We start from the raw sequence: 25,412 nt of genomic DNA, 5'->3' as shown, positions 1-25,412 counted from the left end.
AATGAAGAGAAAAGAAAGATCTTGTGGACCATTCTTCCTTTGCAAATGTTCATGTTGGGTAGATCAACTGTAAATTTTGCATGTGGCCACTGTTTGTGTGTTCCTTAGTTGCATACCCAGACACCTGCTGGGCATTGTCATCTGCAGCTGGAATCAGTTGGAGCTATGGATTCTCAGCACCTCTGGAAGTAAGGTGCTATGCAAGAAAAGCACAGGCATGAGAGTTAGGAGGCCCTGGGTTCTTGCTGTGGCTGTTCTGTTGGATAGCCTTGGATGATTCCCTTGACCTTTCTCAGTCTGTAAAATTGGGAGAATAATAGTCTGCTTACTTTCATGAGGGCTTATGAACAGCATTCATTTGTGTTTCTGGAGCAGTCAGACATTATAGTGATAAGCACCACAGAAAAATCCAAGAGAAAATTATCACCAAGGCAAGGTTGTATATGTTGGGCAGTGCAAGCAAGTGCCAAAATAGTTTACATAAAAAGAAGAAATATTGAATAGCTGCCTCATTTCCTGAGAACCATCCATCCTGTGCCTGGAATGAAGCAGAGATCCTGTGGAGGTAAAAATGGTATGTGGTTAAACGCACGCAATATTATAACAGATTCCAGAGAGGGTAAAGCAAATGAAGGTTTCACAGGCCCTTTCCATTTGTCCCTTAAGAGCTGTCACTCGTGCAACGTCAAATGACTGTCTTTTCAGTATAGTTGAAAAAGCCACCAATTGAACAGCCGTGATGTATACAAACAATGTATTCTCACTGGTAATACCATATGTTCAAATGAATCAAGAATTGCTATGCACAGTCCTACTCCTGCAAAGACATGTATGGGTTTAATTTTTCACCCTGTGAGCAGTCTCATTTGTTTCTGTGAGAGTACTCCCTATACATAAAGATAAGTACATTCCAATGCTTTTCAGGGTTTTAACATGGTTAATATATTTGCTTTCATGTCCCCTTCAGAGGTATATTCTTCAGGTATTTTACAACTTTTTTAAAAAGTTTGTATTTTTATATAAATTACTACTGGCCATATTAAAGCTATGTTATTTATATTGACAGTAGACAAAACTTCATATTTTAGTTCAAGTATAAGTAGTGTGTACTTTTGTACAACAACTTGTGCACGAATAGTATGTGTCTTACAAAACTTTTACTAATAACAATGCCAAATTAGTCACCCTGATTTTGTACCTAATTTTATACCTAAATGTTTCTCCTCTAGAGATCAGAAGATGTCAGTCTTCAAAAATAAAACAGACATAAATCATAACAGAAATCTCATTCCTGATATGGTAGCTGAATTGCTACAAAAGTATGTGTGAAATCTATTCCAGGTGAAGTCATTGACAAAACTCCCAGTGTTTCTTTATATATATGTACTGTATTTACTCAATTGTAAAATGACATGTCTTCCCCCATTTAACATGGGGGTGGGGTCCCTCGTCTTTGAATCGAGTATGAGGGCAGTGTGAGGGCAGGCAGCTGCTGTAGCTTGGGGTTTAGCACCTTCCTGGGCTTGGGGCCACAGGTGCAGCTGCTGCCTGCCCCACACCCCCTGCTACCTCTGCACCCCACCATCTCCACCCCTCTCCCTGCAGCCTCTTCTCTCCATTCCCCGCTCCCCATGGAGCCACTGCTCCCTGCCTGCCCCTCTCCCTTCCCTGCTTACCCTTGTTCTGTGCTGGCAGGCTCCATCCACATTGTAGCCTGGAGCACTGAGCACGGCCCTAGCACAGCTCCATAGCAACAGTTCACAGCTGCTACAGGTGCTGGGCTGGGGCTGTGCTCAGTGCCCAGGCTAGAGAGGAGATGGAAACTGCCAGTATGGAGCAAAGGTTTGGGTAGCAGAGGCTGCAGAGAGAGGGGAGGGAGCACACGGAGGCTGGGGGGAGAGAGGAAGCAGACGTGAAGGGGAAAATGGGGGCCTGAGTCTGTGGGGCAGGGAGGGCAGGCAAGGAGCATACTGCTTGACCTCCCCATTGCATCTGCCCCCCTGGGGATGGATGAATTAAAGATGACCCTCCAATAATTAGATTCTATACATGAGTAATTATAACAAATGTATACATTTTCCATATATAGAATCTAATTATTGTGGGGTCATCTTAAATTCAGTCATCTTAATTTTGAGTAAATGCGGTATTTTAAAATATCAAATTTACAAGGATATTTTTTTTATCAAACGGAGAAGTCTCTGCATAATCAAGTTTAATTTCTGTTTATCAGACCTGTTTCCCTATCTTGTCTGAAGGCTAAATATCTAGCATTGTTTTGCACTTTCACCCTTAAATACCTTTATTCTGAATTTGGAAGTGAGGGAACTGAGTTTTTTACAGACCTGCATAGGTCAGTATTGATTATGAGTTGAATATCATCAACTTAAAGTAGTAGCTTGGCTTTCAAAGAATCTTCTATAATAATTTCTTTTAAATAGATTCAGTTTCCAGATTCTTGTTAGGAAGTGTACACTCCTAATAGGAAGTAGGGGAAGAAGAATTGAATCAGTTAGACCCTTTCCGTCACACATTCCATATTTAAATTACATATTCAGATTTTTACAGTCACGCTTTGCTGTTATAATGGTATAATGATGTTACTTAAATTTGTCTTGCTATTGCAAGCAGTTGTCTCAGAAAGTACTGAGATGTGGATGTTGTTGAACTATTTTTTTATGTGACTGTTTTAAACACTAATGCTTGTTTAAAACCTCGATTTGCTTTTCAAAAGAACTTGCTGAAACTGGATCCAGGAGATAGGTATTTGACAGAACAGTGTTTGAACCATCCTTCATTTCAAACCCAGAGACTCTTGGATCGCTGTGGAAGTTCACCTTCACGGACAACTAAGAGAAAATCCTATCATGGGGAGAGCAACACATTATCAAACAGGTAAAAGCAGTAAAAAGACCTTCACTATTAAAACCATCATCATTTCACTAATGAATAAGTTGCTTTCAGGTATAAATATGAAATCATCTTCAAGAAAAGAAAAAGTAACCACTTGATAATTTTGACCTTTTGGTATACATAATATTTTCTATTCTTAGCTTAATGTAGTAGCTAAAGCTAGTTTTTGTATGCAAGCTGCCTTCCCTCTCAGTTATAAAACATACTTCATCTGCAAGTTCTTCACTGAGAACAGAGTTTTTCTGTAACTGAACCTTTTACCTTTGTATACCCATGTATGTGTGGTACTGGGAAAAGGTTGGTAGCATTGCCTAGAATTAAGGTTGCCCAATACCCCCACTGTAAGAACTTGTTTTCTGTTACCTGCAACTTTTAAAATATTCACTCCAGCTTTTTTTCCATTCTGGGTTTCTGTGTCAAGCTGAATTTTTCTGGGAAATGTTAGCTGAAGTCACTGCTGAAAATGAGGCAGAGAAAAAACATGGGTTTTGCCAGATGTTAGAAACAAATCTGTTGATATTTTTTTGACCCCTTCTAGCTTCCTTGTGGTTTGGGGCAGAACTTGAAATTTAGTATGAAGTATTTTGTATCAGGGATATGCCTGTCGCTGTCCCCATACACATCATCCCAGAATGCAGGTTTCTGAAAGATTACAGTTCACACATGCTTAGTAGAGATTTCTTACATTTCAGCAGCTGAATTCCATGAAAATTCTGTTTGTACTGGTCATGATCTAGCCTGGGGCTGAGCATAGCTTTCCTTGCAACTACAACTTTAGGCTGCTACTGCCAGTGCTGCATCCCTGTACTGGAACTGAGGGCAGGGAGACTCTCTTGTGCTCTCAGTGGCAGCTCTTGATAGGGACCAGGTGGCACTGAGGAGCAAGTCACCTGGCTTGCATGCAGAGTAGACAAGACCTGGACCTGTGGGAACAATGACTGGGGAAGCAGATTGTGACAAGGTGCTGAGCCTGAAACTGGGGGAGCTGTGATTACTTGGGCAAAGAGACTGGAATGGGAATACAGGGAGGGAAATGGGATTTGATGACAGGCTGGGGATGGGCATTAGTTGGGCTGGGTGGTGTGGGGGAAGAGGACACAGAGCAAGAACCAAAGTAGTACAGGGGAAGGACAGGGACTGAGGAGCCTGGGACTGAAAAGCAAATGGGGTAGAAGCAAGAAGGCATGTGAGCGTACAAGGAAGATGAATCTTATGAAGAGCTGAGGTGTAAAGAAGAACCAGGCACAGCTGTTTTCAGTTTTAAGAAAACATATATGTATTTATATGAATGTCTTTGTGATGCAGAATATGAAGGAGCAGTCACCAACAAAGTTACAGCATTTATGCTTAGGGTTTAATTCAGTTTTTCACTGAAAGTGAATCCTTCAGTTTAGCATTTAGAGTTGAATTTAGCATTTTTATGTCTAAAAGATTTCTTTTTAAGTTTCTTGTTAAAAAGTGCTTTATTTTTCTTTTTATAATTCATGTGATACAGGTAAATATTAAAAGCTCAATCATTTATGTCAAATTTATTTGCATACAAGAGAAATGGAAAAAAAATCATTAACATTTTTAACTCTGTTTTGGAAGATACCAGAGAAAGCATTAGGCATGTGAAATAAGAATTTAGGTGGACAGGTTTGTAACTCAGACCTCTTGACTGATGGGAATGGGAGAGTGAGGGTTACACAAGGAAGTACCTATCCAGATGTGGCTCCAGTCCAAAACAGTCCTTGTTCTGATTAACGCTAAGAATACCATGGGCCAGTGTCACGGATCCCCCCCAGGGAGTGCTTGCTTGGGCCTCCCCGGCCTTACCTGGTCTCTCTGAATACTCTGTAAAAGCCAGCCCAGGTATGGCTTCTACAGTTCTGGCTCCTTCGGACTCTGAGACCCCAGCCATTTGGTCTCTGATCCTTGCTGGTTACCCAAGCTCCTCCTTCCAGGAGCTTCCTTTCTGTTCAGCTCCTGAGAGAGGGATTTTTCCCTCTTCAAAGAGAGGGACAGCTCTTGTTGATCTAAGAAAAGATATCTCTACTACAAGTCCTGATTGCCTTTTCCTTTAGACCAATATGGCTGCAACCTGGATACCTCTTTGATAAAGGTATTTGTTGGAGTAAAGCCCACAAAGCAAGAAGTTTTCACCCCTCCAAAGGGGGTTAAGCAGTCTTCCTTTTCTCAGTCTAGCTTGCATAGCTCTTAGCCCCCTAAATTTAGCTCAGCTGTTCTCTCTCCAGTCCACACAGTCCCAAGCACCCCATAGCAGCTTGGCTGTTCTCTCCTCAGTCCACAAAGAAAAGAGCCATTCCCTTTCCAGGCTCTGCAGCTTTCCAGCTGACACCCTGCTTCCCATTCAAGCTGCTCCCTCCATTGTTTGAAGCTTGTCTCCTTCTGCTTCCCTTGACACTTTCTGGGTGTCACCTCCAAAGGATGTTTTATCAGTCCTAACTTATTGAAGTGTCAATAAGGCTGTTCAGTTCCTTGTTGATGGGTGTGCATCTTGGCTCTTCCAGCACCTAGGCAAGCCCTGTGTGAGAGATGTGAGTATACCTGATGGGCTCATTAGAATCCAAGTCAACTTCTTGTTTTGTTGAGTCTACAGCTGGCAATGAATGCATAGCTTTACTATATGTTCCAAATATATTCAGGCCTGCCTAGCATGGCAGTGCTCTTACCCACACCTGTTGCTTGAGTCATATTATCTATGGTTGCATTTGGACAAACACAACACCATGTCTTAGTAAGGGCATTATTACTCTTTCTTCCCCTGTGTGCAAGCTAGTTAGGAGAACTAAAGTGTGCAGCATTGTTACAGCATGAACACATTTAGTCCAGAAATATTACCTGTCACAGTAGGCATCTCCCCATAGGTGTCCCTGTGAAGGTAGAAAGAATGATAACTGCTCTCACCTTGATTTTACGCTACCTGTAGTCGCATGTCTTTTGTCTTGCATGCCTTACAAAGTCCACAAAGAAGTGGAAAGCGCACTTATCTTTTTCCGTCTGTGGCTGGAGGCAGAAAAGTTCCCCTAGAAATCTTCAGAGATCAGCAGGAGAGTTCTGTTATTCTTGCCCAGAAGAGCTCCCTTTTTGCTGTATTAACTTATTTAATATAGTGCTAGCACAGTCCTAATATGTGACAATTCATCTTTATGTATTTGAATAAATACTTTAAATCTCCTGTGTACAATGTGCTTAAAACACTTAACATGCACATATATATATGTAGGAGTGGTTGTGTGTGTACGTGTTAGAATACATACGGTTTAAAATGTCAGTATTATCATTCTCTGCATGAATTAGAAGTGAAAATTTGGCAATCGGAACACAATATATTGTTTACCAGTATTACAGATTTATTAGTCTAAGTATTTGGGACAGGGGAGGTCCAGACGTGTAGTTTGTAGTACTACACTTAAGTTCTTTCTCATTATTGAAAAAACTACTTCATTTTGAAATCAGTGTATGCTACTAGAATTAGGAATGAATTAGGAATGTATACATATTTATACGTATGCTAACATATTAATTCTTCTTTATGCATTTTAATGTAGAAATCAAGCCAGCAAAAGTGCTGCTTTGCAGTCGCATCACAGATCGAACAGCAAGGATATGCAGACTCTAGGGGTTGGACTACAAAGAGGAGAAGAAGTTCTACCAGCAAATGAAAGCTTCATAAATGGAAACCTCACGGGAGCTGCACACAGTCCAATGCATGCAAAAAAAACAAGCAACCCACCTGGAACTGGCAGCAAGGACCTAGCCAATAATAACATCCCACATCTTCTCAGTCCAAAGGAAGCAAAGACAAAAACAGAATTTGATTTTAATGTGGACCCAAAAGCTTCTGATGGTCCAGGTACAAAATACCTGAAGTCAAACGCCAGATCTCAACAGAATCGGCACTCGTTTATGGAAAGTTCTCAAAGCAAAACCGGCACGCTGCAACCAGGTGAAAAGCAAAGTCGCCATAGCTATATTGATACTATTCCTCAGTCATCCAAGAGCCCCTCATATCGGACAAAGTCCAAGAGTCATGGGGTCCTGACAGACTCCAAATCTGTGGGTAACCTTTCTGAGGCCAGAGCTCAAATTGCAGAACCAAACAGCAGTCGGTATTTTCCATCAAGCTGCATGGACTTGAACTCTCCTACCAGCCCAACTCCTCCTCGCCATGGTGATAACAGAACTTTACTCAGCCCATCTGGGAGGAATAACCGAAGTGACAGTACCCTTGATTCACGAAGACTGTCAACAAGACATTCCAAAACCATGGAGGAGTTGAAACTGCCAGATCATATGGATGGAAGCCATTCACATTCGTTATCTGCCCCACATGAATCTTTTTCATATGGTCTAGGTTACACTAGCCCCTTTTCCTCACAGCAGCGCCCTCATAGACACTCTATGTATGTGAGCCGGGACAGAGTGAGGTCAAAGGGCTCAGAGGGTGGCTTAAGCGTAGGGCAAGGGATGGCAGCCAGAGCAAACAGCCTGCAACTGTTATCTCCACAGGTGCAGCATAGGTCACTCACCAGATCTGTTGGCTCCTCACGTGAAGATTGTACAGAAGATACGAATAGGGTTAGTCTGAAATGTCATCTACTGCAAAAGATTTTATTTTCCTTTATGTGTTTCTTGCATGCCTCTGGGATCATGTTGGCAAAAGCAGCTTATAATTTTATATCTCCCTTCTATACTTACTTATTAAATTTGAGCCAACACAAATCATAGTTCAGTTTACTTATGGTAAAATACCTGCAGTGTGAGCACAGTCAAAATATATCGAATTATGATTGGTAAGTGGTTTCCAAACCATTGTTTATGCTATCTAATGTAATTTTTTACTAAACTGTTTTGGGGTTTTTTGTTGTACCATTCTGCTGTGAATACTAATCTTAACCCTTTTTGAAGTGGAGTTTTCAGGCACTTGTCTTACAGCAGTAGTTTGCTGATACAGGAACCATTTGAGATACTGCACCGTTTCTTTATTCATGAGCTCTGGGCAGACCAAACATATATACTGGTATTTTTGGCATTGCGCAAGCACAAAAAGGTAGCATGAAGACTTCACAGTCCCCTAAACCAAGGGGACTTTGCCCAAACCCGTGGAAAATTATTCCAGAAAGAATCACGAATAAAACTACCAGTGCAAGTTACACCAGGTTTAGTTTTGTCTGTGTCATTTCTAAGACAGTTACTAGCTAACAGTAAATTATCTATTACTAGATCCGTCATTGCCTACATGTAAAATCCCATTGTAGCTGCCTCCTGTTTGAACTATCCCAGAATAGCTGTACATCTGTCTATTCCTGATTCTAGTGAAATTTATATTGGCATACAAAACTGATATAAATCACCCTGTGGTATATAGGAGTCTGTCCACCAAGGCCTTAGGCTGCAGCCATGCAACAAAATTACTATAGAGTAATTTGTTCTAGAGTTTACTCCACAGTAAATTTACTCTGTAGTAGGGAGCAGACATGCAACCAGCTCTACCAAGCTCTCTGCTTAAAGGGAAACTGTAACAGTGTCTGTCTACTAGGTGGTGAGGGATCATATTTGCATTAGCTAAATGGCTACCAGAGATAAAATTGACAAGGGAAGGAAACACATGGTTGGTACATCAATCTGTAGTTATTCCTGACTTTTCGAGGGGTAGCTTTACCTTGCATTGAAGCAACACTGATGTATGTCTGTGTCATGTGATTGCTTCACTTTTGCCTGCAGTCAAATTACTTGAGAGGAAATATGCCAAGTGTTTGCATTTTTGTGTAATAAGTATGCAGAGCATGATAGAGGCTCTGTTGTAGGAAGTATTAATAAATATTGGCTTTTTGATAGTGACCCCTGTCACCAGTCTAGGCTGGGTTAAGTAAGGGCTCCTTTACACGGTAATTTTGGGCAGCTCCTGGAGCTCTTAACCCCTGGATTGTCCACACATTAACACCCTAAAGTGGTTTTAAGCACTTGTACGGCTCAAAGTTATGTAACTCCAGGGCAGGTTTAATTCTGTTCCGCACTACCCAGTTTATGTAGGCCCTTACATAGTCTGTACAGAGCCAACTCCTCTTTCTGTGCCCAGATATTTTGGTGTGAGTATTAATGTGCCAAATTCTGTGCTGGTTTGCATTTTTATGAAGCCTTACTGAATTTACGGATGTTGCACGTGACAAATAAACACAAAATCTGCCTCCAAATATTTAAAATACCAATAATCTTTCTGCAAATTTGGATAGTAACTTACGGCAAAAAGAAATGCCTAAGTGAGCAATTCACATAAATACATACAAATATATGCAGTGAAGTGAATTATAAGATAAGAGCAATTTGCTGAAAAATTGGAAAGGATTCAGAAAAGAGCTACAAGAATAGATCAGGAAAACATTGTGAGCTACTAAAGCTCAATCTAATTAATTAGTTTATCCTAGAAAAGAATAAGAGGTGACTGACTGTCTATAGGTATCATAGGGAAGAGATTTTTGTTAGTAAATGGCTCTTTAATGCCGTGCTTGAGAACTGAAGCTAGACAAGTTCAAACTAGAAATAAGACAACAGTTTTTTAATGCTGAAAGTAATTAATCAATGGAACAACATGCCATTACCTAGAGATGTGTTGTATTTTCCATCATTTGAAGCTTTCTATCAAAATTGGATACCTGTATTTAAAAGTTATTCTAGAACTCAAGCAAAATGTACAGCTTTGATGTAGAAATCATTGGCGTGAGGTGCTGTTGTCTACATTTGTTGGGAGGACAGATTAGATGACTGTGTCTAGTGGTAAACCTGTTGGTTTTAGGTATAAAACTATGGAAGGTCTGTAAGAGGAAGGTCTTCTATAGCCTATTGAATGATATGAGATCAGACAAACCTTGTTCTATATCTGCATGAAAATTCCACTGCTTGATGAAATTGCTGATTATTTTAATTTTACCACTGCCATCCCTAACCATCTTCATAACCCCATTATTTGTGAGAAGAGAGTAAAATGTAATAATTGATCTCTTAACCGCAGGAATTTTTTTAAAGACTGTATTATACAGTCAAGCATAAGTAAGCTATTTTGAGATTTATTGGGTTTGCCTGATTATTCCAAGCTATGGCTAATTTCCTATTATGCAGTATCTAATAATAAGCCACATCCAGATGAGCGTGGCCCTGCAGTATGTGGCACCACAGACATGTCTGTGGTGCCACATACTACACATTCAGCTGTTCTCTGCACTACAAGGTAGCAGCGCCAGGGGGGTTTTGGCCCTGGGAAATCCCAGGGGTCAAAAAAACCCACCCCCCAAAAAAGTGGAGCGATGCACGCAGGGCACACTCTGGCTGCCAGCCAGGCTCCAAGTCTCAGGATTGCCACTGCTGCAGCCTCAGGAGGCCCCCAGGACCCCAGGTAAGGCTGCTGGGGCCAACCCAGTGCTGGCCCCAGCCTCCCATACCCTACCTGGTGTAACCTGCCATGGGCCAGAGGGCACGTGGCACAGTCATTCACTAGGGACAAGTAGCAGTGGCACAAGATGTGCCACTGCTTCTTGTCCCCAGGGAAACAAACGTCCATACTCATGTGGATGCAGCCACAGAGTTTTAGAGTAATATTCAGTACGCTTTTACAAACATGTAATGCTTTATTCTCTCAGACCTCTTTTCAGACAGATATTGCAGTAAGCTGTGGGATTCTAACTGTTCATATGTAGAAAGTGAAGGAAAAAAGGGTCACGATTCCTCTTAAGCATCCTTCTGCTTCCCCCCCTCAGCAAGGTACTGGCTGCTTCCATCCTGCGATGTTTCCTGCCAGCTGTCTTTTTCACCATTTGTCTGATAAACAAGGAGCCATCAATTAGGCCTCCTTGTCTTCTGTCTGCAGGTTAAGTGTTTCCATGTTCCTGGAGATGTCAAATCTCGCAGAGCGCTGATACACTTCGTTTTAAAATAATACAACGCTCTTTCTAAAAAGCACATTAGTAGAAGTTTTGTGCGCCTATACATATCCCCAGATGTGAGTGAATGCTTTCATCATTAGCAAGAGCCCATAAAACACCCTTCTGTCATAGATTTCATGAGGCTTAACAACTACAATCTATTTTATAGGGAAATTAATGTTTAAAATGACCCTGCAGTAGATACAAACTAAGCTCTCTTTCCTCTCATGTGCACCGATTCCCATCTGTCATTTCAGTCAAAATGCTTTTGTCTACAGTCATACAATCAGCATTGTAGTTACTAAAAAAACGTTGTACCACTCAAAGACAGTGTGGTTTCTTATGCTGGCTTTTCTTTTTTAGTCTGCAGTTTATTAGTATTTTTTGCATTGTAGTTTCATGTATTGAATGTTAATTTAATAAGTAATGTCTAATGGCATTTCATATTGTGTGAAGACATACTGAATGCAATTATCAGATCACTCGTTGTCTTTTGACAGCCAATAGACAAACTTATATGTAGTTAGGAAAAATGATGATGAGTCTTCCATCTCTCTTGAATTAATTCCTTTTGGCTTGGTTATAAAAATGTCTGTTTGAGTTAGCAGTGTCTAACTCAATGCTTTTATCCCTTAAGCTCAATATTTTTCAAACCTGAGATTCTCCAGTGAAGCTGGTAAATGCATATTTTAGCAAAGTAAAGGTGAAAAGTAGTAAAAGTGGCCTGATTTTTAGAGTTGTTCAGCACTTACAGATCCCATTGAAGTTCATTGTCATCAATGTTACTGTGGCATTTCAAAATCCAATAACTTGTACTTAGCTTATCTAACGTGGATTTAGAAGCTTAACTTGGCCCCATGGATTTTATGTTGTTAGTCCAAAGCATCCCCTCCAAAAAGCACTTCACTTGAATTCCATCCAAGGAGCATACTGATCACTGCCTACCCACTTAAGCTTTTTAGAGGCTAGAAGTACCTATGTTTTTGCTAGAAAATGTACATAGGTATCTAAAACTCTGCTGCTGTTCATGCACGTAGGCAGCAGTATTGCGGTGGAGCTGAGCATTTTGATACCTGCTTCCATCAAAACCATTTAAGACTCACAAAGCAGTTGTCCCCATGCATAAATCGTGAAGGGAGCTGCTCTGAGGCATGTTCAGAACATGTCTAGCCCACTCCAACAGCACTGAGATCTACACAGAACAGAACAGGCACTTTCATTCTCAACCAGTGATTCTCAACCAAGCTGCTGCATCACCCTGGGGTTTTTTCATGGGTGCTGTGGATTGATACACAATTTTAGCACTGTGAACTGTACAGACACAATGCACAAGATAAATCTAGAAATTCCAAATAGGAATTTGTAGTGTTGAAAACCATCTGAGCTGTTGTAGCCTAAGTCCTTTGCAACAGAGTAATTGTTCTATTATTTTTCTATAGTCAAAAAGCAAGTGAAAGCTAAGAGCTGGCATTTTCCAGTGGATTCCTTGAGTCTAACAAGGTTGAGAACCACTGTGCTAAAGTGTTCTTAAGATGGCATAGGTGTTGGTGGCACTCCTCACATTGTACAGAATAGTCTCCAGCACTTGTCCTGGAGGGAGGAACCTGGGTTCTCAGATCTTTTCAACTTGAAGAGATTCAAACCCACTTTTCTCATCTCTCAGGAGTGTGCCTTAATCACTCAACTGCCATAAGCTTGGCTGTGGCAGGGGCACTTGCCACTGTTCATGATGAAACTGGACTACCATTGTAGAAAGGCACACAAGGTCTTGGTAGCAGAGACAGACAGCAACAAGAGGGAACGTGACTAACCATGACTCATTTGGAACCAGGGATTCCTTGGGGTGTGGTTAACATTAGGGGTGTGCAAAGCGGACCCTATTCAATTAGGATTTGGCCCAAATTAGGGACAGCGATTTGATTTGGATCACTATCCCTGATTCAATTTGGCCAAATCCGAATCTGAAGATTCGATGCGGATTCGGAGAATTAGCGATTCGGACACAGACACAGCTTTACAAGTTTTTTCTACGTACTTTGAGGTAGCAGATGCGGCTTGTGATCGCTGCAATGCTAGGGCGCATGGAGTGTCCCATGGGGGGGGGGCCTCCATGTGCTCAGTGGCGAACCCAGAAGTAGACCGGAAGTACTTCTGGTCCACTTTCAGGTCTGCCAGGGAGTGGGCTGGGCCCCCTCCCCGTCCCCCTCTGTGTCCCCCTGGCTTGGTGATCGGCCACAGGGGGACCCCAGGTGCACCTGCCTCCAGACCTAGGAGGCACCAGTCACGAAGCTGGAGGGGTGCGTGGGGGGCCCCCCTGTGCACTCCTCAGCAGACCTGGAAGTGGACTGGAAGTGCTTCTGGTCTGCTTCTAGGTCTGCTACCGAGAGAACTGAGGAGCCCACCGTGCTCAATCCGCCCCAGCATCACAGCATTCATGAACCACTGCTACCTAGAGGTATGTAGAAAAAACATTTAAAGTTATCTCTATGTCCGAATCTCCAAATCCCTCTGAATCGATTCAGAGGGTTCCAATTCAATTCAGAGAGATTAAAGGGTCCCTTGATTCGATTTGGATTCAGAGATTTGGCCACCAAATTGGGCCGAATCTCTGCCAAATCGAATCAGAGACCAAAGCTTCGCACAGCCCTACTTCACATACCATTTAACCACTTTAAAAGGGGAGGAGGAGCTGCTTCTAGGGACCCTGCATCCCTATTAAGATGTAAATATTACATCTGCATTATCCTGTAGTCATGGAAGTTCGCTAAATCAACCTAGCTTTGACCCTGAAACAAAGTGTCAGTGCTGCTACATTGTTATCATGAAGAAATATATATTGTAACAGTTTATGCTGGTATCCATTGATATTAATATAATATATATAATGCAATCGATGCATCTCTCTGCACCCTAAGATTCCAGTTCCTAGGCCAACCTTGTTTATGTATCTTGGTGACTGAGCCTAAACCCAGGTCTCCCACTTTCTGCAGGTGCTGGGTGGGCAGTAACATCACTGTCACTATCACTGTGTATATTAAAAGAAAACAATGAGTTGTTCATTCCCAGAGGAATGATTTAAATGTTAAAGCCTGGATGGGTCTGGGGCCTATGAATCCCAGTCCCTGCACTCTCCTTTTATGCTGGATACATTCCTCTACTCAGGTGATGTTGGAAACTCTCCTAGAAAAATGAGTCTTGAAGTTAACACTTCTTTGAGAAATGTTCATCAGTACACCCTCTGCAAATTACTGTTTCAAGCAATCAATAGGCTCAGGCAGGTGTCACACCATTGGTTACCCATGGCCATTTTCAGTCTTTTCTTCATAACCATATCAATTAGAAAGCTTTTTTTCCAATGAAAGGTAACAGTCTAGTGTAATTATATGACGACACAACCTGGAAGCCTGCTTACAAACTGCAATGTTATGTTTTAATGTATACTTACTGACTAATAGCCAAGATGACGAGGCTGATTGACATGTAGAAACCCTTTTCTTCCTCCTGTAACAAGTAATCATGTAATTCCATACAAAGAAACATTGGGAAGGGATGATAACCTTGACCAATCAAACTTAATCAAGAAAAACTTATTTGGTGATTTTTGCTTATCAGCATTCTTTCTCATCCTTGCATCATCTTTATTCATCGCTTTAACTAATTTGCTGTCATATCAAACATCTGGAAATCCCAAAGTGGTTTTCAGTTTAAACACATTTGTCTAATTCTGTGCTTGCAATTTTTGTTTGTTGTACAAATATTTTAGGTGGCAAATTGAGCTATGCTATTGATACTTCTTGCCTGCTTTGGACAATTTAAAAATGTTAATCCATTAAAATGTTTAATCCAGAGTGCATGTTTCAGCAAAGTGCCTCTTCTGAGTAGGTTGCCATAACGTTTATGTTGTTCTTTATAATTCACAGTGATCAATGAATTTAAAACTAACCATAAGAAGTTCAGAAATTCTCAGTCTGGAGTGCCTTTTGATGATTGTTGAACTAATTACAGCACTGAACGTGGGATACAGAAAATTCAGGTTCAATCTGTGACTTTGCCACAGAGATGTTGCGTGCCTATACACATGCTCAGGGGTGGGGAGGGGTCATTTTAATCAGAGGGGTTCCCTGCCAGCCACTCTAATTAAACAGCTCACTGTTGCATGTATTAATCCCCCCCACCCACCCCTCCAAATATTAAAATGGCCACAGGCGCACTTTAACTCATTGTATTAATTGAATGAGCTTTAGTTAAAGTGCCCCCATGACCATTTTAAAACACGGGGGCACTGAGTCAAGTCTGCTTTGGCACGTTCTAATTAGAATGTGAACCAGCACCTCTATGGGCAGCCTTTGTGTGATGATGGGCAAGTCAATCACTTTGGTCCCTACACCTGATCAATTCAAGCACCTGACTGCCTTTCAGCATGTGGTCAAAGCCTATTGAAGGCAAAGTAAGAGCTTTCTTGAATGCAAATGTGTTTAAATACATGCTTGAAGTGTTTTCTTTGAATGGGGACCTCTTTGTTTCATTTCTCCATGTGTCAATAATAATACTTCCATTCTGTGTGTCTTGTTTATTTAGTTTTGTAAGATCTTTGGAGCAGGATTGCCTCTGGCTGCATTTATGCACATTGCCTAACACAATGGGACCATCCACACTGTTGGGCCCATGTGTGTAAGAATCAATGTGTGATAATCATAGAGCACTGCATACACCACAAATCACATATTTGCTTTTCTAAATTTGCTATCAGCAGAGTGACCAGATTCCACCAGAGATGAATCTGACAAGACCACCAGTTAAAGATGCCTCCAGAGATGTTACAACCTCATTTCATTCACGGCAAAAGTCTGAGGTCTGAATTTCTTTCATGTCTATAACTCTATGCCTTTGCGGGAGATGTTCCTATGGCCATCGTTTCATTTCTATAATAAAAAAATTGAGTGATTTTTGATTGCAGTGTTTTGGGATTCGTGTTTAGCGCCTGTTAATAAAACAAGAGGTAAATTATGCCTGGATAACATTCTGTGAGGGGACATGTCACTGAAGAACAATATATGAGCCTGGTTTTCTTCTAGAATTTGAATAGTTCTTTTTTCTTTGGTTTAGGGTGGAGCGTACCATGATCCACACTCAGAAGATGGAGCATCCACTAAAGAAAACAGAGTTCTGTATAATGACCCTATTCCTAGAAGAGTTGGCAGCTTTTATAGAGGTAAGTTTGTGTCTTACAAAACTAAACTGTAATTTTCAACATACTGTAGACTAAGAGCAGTACAGATAAAAAAGAGCAAAGCTAACAGCTACAAATTAAAAAGAATTACACTAAGCCACTACTAAATCCACAGAGCATAATTTGGCATCCCTGGCTCATCTGTTTTTCTACAGGGCCTAGGACTGAATGCACTTCTTGGAGATTGCTTGCTTACACTGATTGATAGGTGACTGTCCACTTAGGACAGAAAAACATAACCAATTTAATTTGCATACAAAACTTTATTATGGTATTTTATCATTTGTATTCTGATCAAGTTAGTATTTAAAACTGTCTTGATGTTCAGAAAACAGTCTCCAACTCTGTATCGGGCACCCACTATCTTCCATTTGAAATGACAAGAATGTTCTATAATAAAAAAAACACGTTAATTTAAGATTGGTGATACATGGGTTGGCGTCTTGTCTTTCACCAGCAGATACCTACATTCAAAACTGTTCTTCAGTTCATTAGAGGTTAAAATCCCTCATTTAAAAGTAAAGCATATGTGTATAATCCTAGCCCCAAAACAAATCAGTGGATTGGAGAAAAGGCTGCTGTTATGTACCTGGTACTGTTACACAACCCATCTGAGGGCTCCATTTGAGATCCTGTGCTATCCCTATGGATACAGTTCAGACTGTTCAGGGTAAATAGGTCAAAAAAGAAAGGAAACCAGCCACAGTCTTGAGCAGTAAAAGCTCTGCAAGGGCCCTTATGTTTAAAAGACTGGTGGTTAGGCCACAACCTTGAGGCCTCTAAGAAGCCCCAGTGAGCTTCTTTGATTATCAATCACATAAGAAACTTAAGTGGGGACACCCAATCTCCTAATGATCCTATTTAAGTTAGTTGGATATAACCTTATTTACACTTGTCAATCTGCCAACACTGATAATTAAGTTGGGGAGGTTTATAAGGGATGCTGCTAAGCCTGTTAAAGTTTCTGCAGCCTGTGGGGCAGACAGCTAAACCTGCCAAGGCCAGCAGAGGACAGAGGACTAACACTCTTAGAGACAGCAAAGAGAAGTAGAAAGCCCCTCTGCTGTTTTGTCTCCCCCTGCCTTCTTATGGCAGTCTTTTTGTGTGAGCAAAGCAAAGCCATGTTGTCTTTTATCAGTGTAGACATTTCCTCCCATTGACACTGAAAAGAGAGATAAAATATTTCATTTAAAACTTGTCCCATTCTCAGTGCCCAGGCTGTTTTAGCAAAAAAAAAAAAAAAAAAGTGTGTCAGTGGTATATGCTAGCTCAGGAGACTGCCACTTTTTAAAATAACCTAATTGACAGACAGGTTCTCTTGTTAAATTGATTGTGGGAACATTTTTATTTTTTCATGAGTGAGCCTTATTAGGAATTAGTAATGTTAAGTATGTCTCTGCAAGCAAGAGGGCTAAATTCTATATCTTAAAAAATTGGGAGAGAAGGAAGGAAAGAAGAGGGGAAAAAATGTAAATATCCAGAGGCCACCTGGAAATCCATTTTGCTTACTCTGGATCCAGCAACTATTCTGATGCTCAGATCTGACCTCATAATAACTTGAAAATTAGTTGTTAATCGGGTTCTGCGCATCAGTTTTACCACTTCACTTTCCTATTTCAAGTACACAGAAGCAGAGTTCTGCTTCCTGACCTCCTCAATCAGTTTCATCAATAATATAAGTTCCTCTGCACATTCCTTTTGAATTTGGTAGGTTTAGGTAATCTGCCAGTATTGATTCCAGTATTCCTTGGTTTGCAGATATTAGAGAAAGAGAGTACAAAATTGGAATTATAATGAAAACTCGATAGCAGCCTTAACAATGAAGTGGCTAATGTCACACTGTACTCATTATAGTCTCATTGTCTTCAGTGGAGTTTTACTATTTTTGTACTAGCTAACAATCCGTCTCAGTATCTTCTAGAATTTAAAAAACTGCATTTAAATTAATCCTAAAACGTTCCTATAATTCTCCACGCTTACTTCAAGCAAAACAGAGATACAAAGAGAAAGCTGTAGCCATACATCAAAGTAATTGCAAGTCCAGGATTAGAATGTAGTTCCCAAATTTAATAGAGCACTCTGCCTCTGAAGTTATATCTGTAAAATGTAAAATTTTAGTTTAAAAATTTTAGTTTAAGAATCTGTTTTGTTTTATTATTTAATATGTTCAAGATCTATCGTCATAAAAGATTCTATAAAAAGATGTGTTTGTTCAAGCATATAATAGCTATCTGAACTACATGAAAGTTGCTGTACAAAATGATTTTTGTACTACATCTGAAAGAATGCATCATTTGTTTATAATCTACTTTGTATATAATTTTGATGGGTTAATAAAGTAATGTCTCATATTTTATATAAAAATGCTGTGTTCTGTATTCTAGTGACAGTTATAATTTTAGGGGTAGTATATGTAAATTCACATATTAGCTATCTAAATCTTTTTCCTCTTTTTTGTGTATGAGTCAAGTACTTCAATTTCTAAACAGTATATAGGATCAGATTTTGATCCTGTTACTGAGTAGTATTTTGTTCCATAGATAGTGCAAAAAGGGGCAAGTCATGAGGCAAAATATTTCTCAGCATGAGTAAAGACAGTAAAGGACTATAAAAAACATCGAGTAGCCAAAAGACCTGCAAGGAAAGAGCAAATTATAGCATTAAGGTTCTTGAATGACAGTGGCATTCCAACTTTTCTTCCACTGGACTTTCTTCCATTACATTTTTTTAAAAATATAATTGACAGTTGGGGGCACTTTTGTATTTTGAGAACATACCTGTTAGTGTTTTGACAGTACCATCTGAAGTGTCTTGCACACACAGCACTACAAAGAGCAGGCATAAAATGTAACTGCCTCTTCATCCTTCTGTTTTGCTAGAGAAATAGGAAAGTAGCCATAAAAATATATGGCTTTGGCAGAGATGGATACAAATATTTTGGTATTTCTCTGTTCAGTTCCATCTCCGCGTCCAGAGGGTACATTCCTTGAAAATAATGCGTCAAACAGAGCCCCTGCAATACCATCAGACAGCGGCACCGTGACAAACCACTCAAAGAGACAAACCACCTTTGATACGTGGTGAGTTGTTGCTTGTACAGTCTGACATGCCATGGTGAGTGAAAGGCCTTTTTATTAGGCTTCTCTTTCTTTAAGAAAATGCAATGTAATCACCTTGTTAATAAATGTCCTTGTCATCTACACAATCTAATTTGTTCCCTTTGCCAGCATTGAAACAACATTGCATGACACCTCTTTGGGTCCTCAGGAAAGGACTCCTGATGCTATCCCTGTGAACATGTTTTTTAAAAAGTAACTCAGTTTTTATATTTTTGTGCATTTGTCTGGGTTTTTTCTTCCAACAAGCAACATTTGTGATTAAAGCTGTTAGAATATATGTATATGTAGTATAGCATGCAAAACCATTATCTTAATTTGTGGGTTCCAGAAGTATCTAGTATCAGACTAATGGAAAAATGACCGAAATTAATGTTTTCATATGTAATTGAGGACCATGTTAATAAAGAGTATGGTAAATGTCTTCCTTTTGCTCATGTATCACAGAACTGTAATAGCTAACACTGCAGAAAGTAACTGGATTATTCTACAGGATAACAGACCAAACAGTTTGGTACCTGAGTATAGTGATTAAAAAAGCAAGCCTAAAAAGAAGGATCACCTGACACCATCATATAATATTAAAGCAATGTTCTACATTCACTCCAATATTTAGCAGTACATGCATAGCTTTGCAGGTAATTGAAAGGAAAATCCTAATTTTATCACTGAGAATAATTTAGCAATAAGATGCTTATCATTCTGCTTTATGCATTACAGCAATGAACACTGAATGAAAATAAGCATTATAGTTATGAAGAATTGTTGGGAGCAAAGGATTCTATGAATTATGATGAGTCAATTACATTTAATATCATTTTCTGATGTTCTGCTATCTAAAGAAGAGCTTAGAATACTTGGTAACTTATACTATGATTTACCATTACATTGGTATGAGGTGTTGGTCCCCTCTAGTGAACCCCTGGAAAATGCCATAGCATCCAAACCAAAATATTTTGTGGGAATACAGTGCTTTCAACTACATGTTGTTAGTAAAAGATTTCCAGCTCCCAAAATGATTTTTCTGGACAAAACCAACGGATAATAGCAAATAGCCTAGAGTTCAGGGCACTTACCTGAGCTTTGCGAAATCCAGGTGTAAGTCCCTATTCTTTCTGATTCAGAGCAGGAACTGGTGCCTTGGTTATTGCCTTATTGTGTCTCTCTCTCAACCCCTACCGCTACTACCCCTCTGGCAGCTATTCCACTGTATAAATAATTATTGGGCCAGAAGGAAAGACTGACCATAGCACAGTGGTTAGGGCACTTGCCTATGATATGAGAGACCCAGATTTAAGCCTCTGCTCCAGTTCATGTTTCAATATTTTATACAGAGTGGATCAGCACCTGCAAAAGAGACTGAAAAACCCCTACTTCCCTGTCTCCCTCCTGTTCTGGCCAGAATTTTCAGGAAAAAAAATTGGAAAGGGCCTGGCCTGGTTTCCTCCCATTACACTACATTTTTGAAATCTGGAAAAGTTTGCTTTGCAGCATAGAAAGCTGTCTCCTGCCCATCTCCAGTGATGTGAATTGTCCTAGCAATGGCTTGGTAACGTTGCAAAATTGTAGTATGCACAAGTGCAGCTTAATCAGGTTTACTTCCACTGCTATAGAGGGTCTCTTTCTCTACGTAAATTTCTCTGCATAACTTTTCATGGGAAAAATTGTGCAGTTGTTCATGAAAATGTTAATCATTCTGCTTTAATGGAACGTGACTTTGCTTACATAGCTTTCTTGATGGAGTAAATATTTAATGTTCTGCTCGCATGCATAATTGGTATGTCACAGTTCATCTCAAGTTATGAACGACCTGTAATGCACCTGGATTGGAACTGCTGTAAAATGTTTTGCTTCTTCCTCACCTTACTGTTTTTTGTTGCCTCTTTCTTCTGTCAAGGAATTTGCAAATGTTTGTTTGACTTTAATTGTCACTGACGATCCGTTGTCCTTGTGTGCATCTCTCCAGCCTGTCCTCGCTGTCCTGCCTCTTTAAAATAAAGACGTTATGCTGCTCAACTTGTCTATTGTCATTAGGATTTACTCTTAAATGACTAGATTATCTCTGCATTCAGGCAGCCTGATTTGTACTTTTTCTGTTTACCAGTCAGTGTACATTGCTCTAAATTCTTGGGTTTTTCTAATATCCTCGGACTTTTATCCTTCAGTTTCCTCCTCCAGTTATAAAAGTAGGTATTTTGACCTATTTCACCTAGTTCTCTGGGAATGAGAATGCTAAACTTTTTTTTTTAATCTTGAAAGGTGTTTCTCTCTGCTTGTAGTTGCCCTGCTCTGAGCCAGACCCACATTAGGCAGGTAATAAGGAAGTTTCCCTCTGTATCTCCATTTGTGCACCACAGTTTTGACCCGAATTACTCCTACACAGATATGGTCCTAAGTATCTCTTCAGGGGGAGCATCAGGTTATACTGAATTGTCCTCTAGCAGTTAGAAGCATCTGCAGTGGCAAGGCAATAGATGTTTGGGGGCTTGTGAGGAACTTCAGTTAATGATATCTTCATGTCCATTTTAATGCTTATCTTGCTCACAGAGGATTTGTGTCCCTATACCAAATATCTGGTCACATCTGCTGTATTCTTTTTTGCAAAAATAGATATATACCATGGGTGGTTTTTTCCACTTCAAAGAATTCAGACCAGGATTGTAGGGTGTCAGTGGCTTATTGACTTCTGCCATGAGTTTCATAGACCCAGAGGCTCTTGGCAATACTGAAGTGAAAGTAGACTTACCCAAACTAGCTTTAAATTAGCCAAAGGAGATCTAGGTAGTGGTCTAGCTGCAAGGGAGCTCAGTTCAGGCTACAAATCCTGCCCAGGAAGCAGAGTAAATATCAGCAGTTAGCTTGCATGGAGCCCTGTGCTGCTGCAGCTAGACTGTTACTAATAGCCAAGCCAGCATGTGGGTATCTATACCAGGAGCTGGCAACTTTGTCAAGCCACAAGCTGGAACAACCTGACTCCAGTCCAGCATAGGCTCAGTGACTTCAGCAGCACATTAGCAGCAGGAGAGCTTTTCCTACACCCATGCCAGGGCCAGGCAGCTAATGTGCCTGCATTAGTGCCACTTCTCCCTTTTTGCTCCAGCTGGGTTTGTGAATGCAGCTTCCAGCCAGAGGCCAAGTGCACTAGGGCCAGACATCTAGGAGCAATATCCATACTGCTGCCACTTCTCTCCACCCCTTTGTTATCCAGCTGTAGCATGGGTGCAGTTAAAAGCAACCCATACCCAGCACAGCTCTCCAGCAGCTGGAAGCTGCACCTGCGTGACAGCCTTGAGTTAAGGGTAGGTTGGGGGGAGAGATGGGAAGAAGTGGCAACAGCACAGGTGCTCCTTCCAGCTTGTAGACTTGGGCACAGGTCTTTAATAGCCCTTTGGCTCTGTGGACCTTATGTTACATGTTCCTGACCCCTGATCTATGCCATTCTGCAGTCACACAGTAGCTGGACTGATGACAGACAGAATTATTTTACCCTTCTGGAGTTTAACTAAAAATATGCAAGAAATTGCAAACTCAAAACTTCAGGTGAACTAGAGCCACTTATGTTTGCTAAGGATCTGGCTCTTGGAATCTGTTCTGCATAACTTCATGTTGCTCACACCTCCTGATGATAGTATATATTCCCCTTTGGTATCTCTTGCATAAGCCACTTGCATATGCATAGCCTGCTGCAGGGATTGGTAACCTATGGCCTGCAGGTCAGATGTGGCCTGTAGAACACTTGCATCCAGCTTTTGCATCTGGCCAACAGGCACAGGGCTTCAGCAGCATTTAGTAGGGGGAGGCACCTTCTGTGGGTCCTTTTCCTGTGCTGCCAAGGAGATGAGCATCAGCAATGGCAGAGTCCTAGCATCTGCCTTCCTGCTGCTTCCACCCTGGGGTGGGTTGTTCCAGCCTGCAGCTGGAAAAGGTTGTTTATCCCTACCCTATTGTATTTGCCTGGGGGAGGGGAGGGAAAGGTTGGGGTTTTTTTCATCTCCTCCCAAATGTCTTGAGCCTGCACACCCATACAGCCAGTGCCCACTTCTCATCCCTTTTTCCACTTATTAATGTTTGATTCAAGATCAAAATAAGGAAAGAGGAGTTTTAGCTGGTCTCTTCTTTATGTGCTCTGTTTCCACCTTTAACATATCTAAAGATTTGCAGATGTGGATAAATGTTGATCTTTGATCTCTAATCCATTGGAATGTTGTCATGCCCTGTTATGCGGCCCATTAAAAAGGAGACAAAGGAATCAAAAATATACTGAGGGAGAGAGAAAAGGGGCCCTTTGTGATAGTTACAAATAGAGCTTTCCAAACTCCTGCAAGCACTGCCATGTGGAAATAAACCTAGAGAAGCAAACATAATAGTAGTTTGGGGAAAACTCAAAATAAACCTAGAGAAGCAAACATAATAGTAGTCAGGGGAAAACTCACCCAGCCACACACACAAGGTTTAATGGTTAACGGCATGCTGCTTCTGTTTTTGTAATAAATGATTTACTTATTGAGGCCAGGACCTTCCTGTTTTTCTTGCATGCCACATACTTATTGTAATGACAGCCAGTGGAACCACAAGATGTATCACTGTCAATTAGCTTGCTTGTTCTTCCAATGATTCATAACTTGGCAGTATTATACTAAAATTAATTCTATGATTTTAGCTTTGCATGTGAAAGTCAACAAGCCTAGAGTTTTTAAATAAATAAATAAATAAAATGACAACATGGGGAGAAGGAAATCCTATTCTTAAATAAAGGTCAACCACAAAAACAGTGTCTTATACCTGAAAGCTTGTCTAAATCTCTCCCTGCAACCATGCAGTTGCCCCCCACCAAAAAAAGATATCATCCACAAAAATCCTTGCTTCTCACATATTTTCTGCCCCATGACAGCTACAACTTCACCCCAATGCTGTCCAAATATAACTGCTTAAAGTAGTTCACTTGTTTCAAATGTTTTCTTGCCTTCATTTTGTGTAACTTTATAAGCTATTTTAAAAAGCTGACCTAAAATCAGTATTTACTCTAAAAATTAACTACTACCCACAAGTAACAGCACTGTTGTCATGGCCAGAATGGTCCAGGGGTAGGAGAGAAATAAGATTAGTGAGGTGAGGTACTGTCTTTTATTGGACCAACTTTTTTGGCAGGAAGTTATAGCAAAGGATTTTGGGGATTCCAGGACTTTTCATCAGCTCTGGGATTGAAGCAGTCACAGTCCGAGCTAAATATAAGCTACAACACTCTGGTTAGTTTAACTCAAGTATGTTAATACATTTTTCCATTTGAAAGGGAACTTGACAGTTATCACCTAAGGAGCAAAGGAAAGCTGGCAATGGGAGAAATGAAAGGTAAATTTTGTTATGTGTGTGTCAGGTATCCAGGCTGTAGCTGTATTGGTTTAGAGGAAAATGCAATCAGGACTCGTGGTACGTGATATCTTTTATTAGACCAACTAGATTTTTGCAAAAAAAAAAATTTAATCACAAGCTTTCGGGCACAAACGCCCTTCATCAGGCATCGGAGAAAAGATTGTAAAAGTTCTCCTTGGTAGAAATGAAAGTTCATATTTCATTGGAGAGTTGAAGGTGCGGTAAAATCTCCTGTTTGGAACAGTTCATTTTATATGCCGATTAGGCTGAGAGAAAAGTTGGAATAGTCTGTTTACATCGCAGTTGTTTGGTAAGTAGAATGAAGTCATATTTCCTTCTGGTTATGGTGTTTCATATTTCACAGAGGAGTAAATAGATGGGTTGCTCTTCTGGGCAGGCAGTTCTTTTGCTTTCTGTTAGATCCCATGGTTTTAGTGTTTGGTTCATTTGGTAGTCATAATTTGGTTTCAACCAAACAACCAGTACACTCCAGCATGAACTCCCATAGAAACATGATAAAGAACAGAATTATCCTATCACCAGGGCAAGAACACTTCACAAATCATCCATTCCATCTCTGACTTCACCGTCCTTGTCCTTAAAGGAAAACCCACGCAATACCTTCCAGAGGAGTCTAAGAACAAAAATGTATAATTTGACTTTTTTTTTTAACGTCCTATAATTTGCTTCTCGCTTCTCCCTCTGCTATCTTCTCTTGGTAGTTATCAGTCTAGAGCAAACTACCTCTTCAAGTAGTCAAAGTCATTAATATAATTAGGTTAAACTACATCAATTGTTCTAATTTAAATTAGACTGCTTCTTTCCCAGACTTGATGAATGGTGCTTGAAGCTTTGCCTCCT

The 25,412-nt window shown here is 40.5% G+C and overlaps 1 protein-coding gene across 6 annotated transcripts in view; it reads left to right on the top strand.

Annotated features, from left to right (window-relative positions):
• Window positions 1-25,412, top strand: part of CDKL5 (cyclin dependent kinase like 5) — a 195,975-nt gene that overhangs the window by 150,280 nt on the left and 20,283 nt on the right. For 4 of the 6 annotated variants that reach the window (XM_025201096.1, XM_006021227.3, XM_025201095.1 and 1 more), the window contains 5 exons: window positions 2,735-2,895; window positions 6,468-7,497; window positions 15,586-15,687; window positions 15,942-16,047; window positions 19,022-19,145. In XM_025201096.1, coding sequence (XP_025056881.1) covers window positions 2,735-2,895; window positions 6,468-7,497; window positions 15,586-15,687; window positions 15,942-16,047; window positions 19,022-19,145 — 1,523 coding nt within the window. The remainder of the gene's footprint in view (window positions 1-2,734; window positions 2,896-6,467; window positions 7,498-15,585; window positions 15,688-15,941; window positions 16,048-19,021; window positions 19,146-25,412) is intronic. The other 2 variants (XM_014518793.2, XM_014518794.2) reach the window with 2 other exon arrangements.

The sequence above is a fragment of the Alligator sinensis genome, unplaced genomic scaffold, assembly GCF_000455745.1.
Source record: "Alligator sinensis unplaced genomic scaffold, ASM45574v1 scaffold583_1, whole genome shotgun sequence".
Taxonomy (NCBI): Eukaryota; Metazoa; Chordata; order Crocodylia; family Alligatoridae; genus Alligator; species Alligator sinensis.
This window is presented reverse-complemented; position numbering and strand designations above follow the sequence as displayed.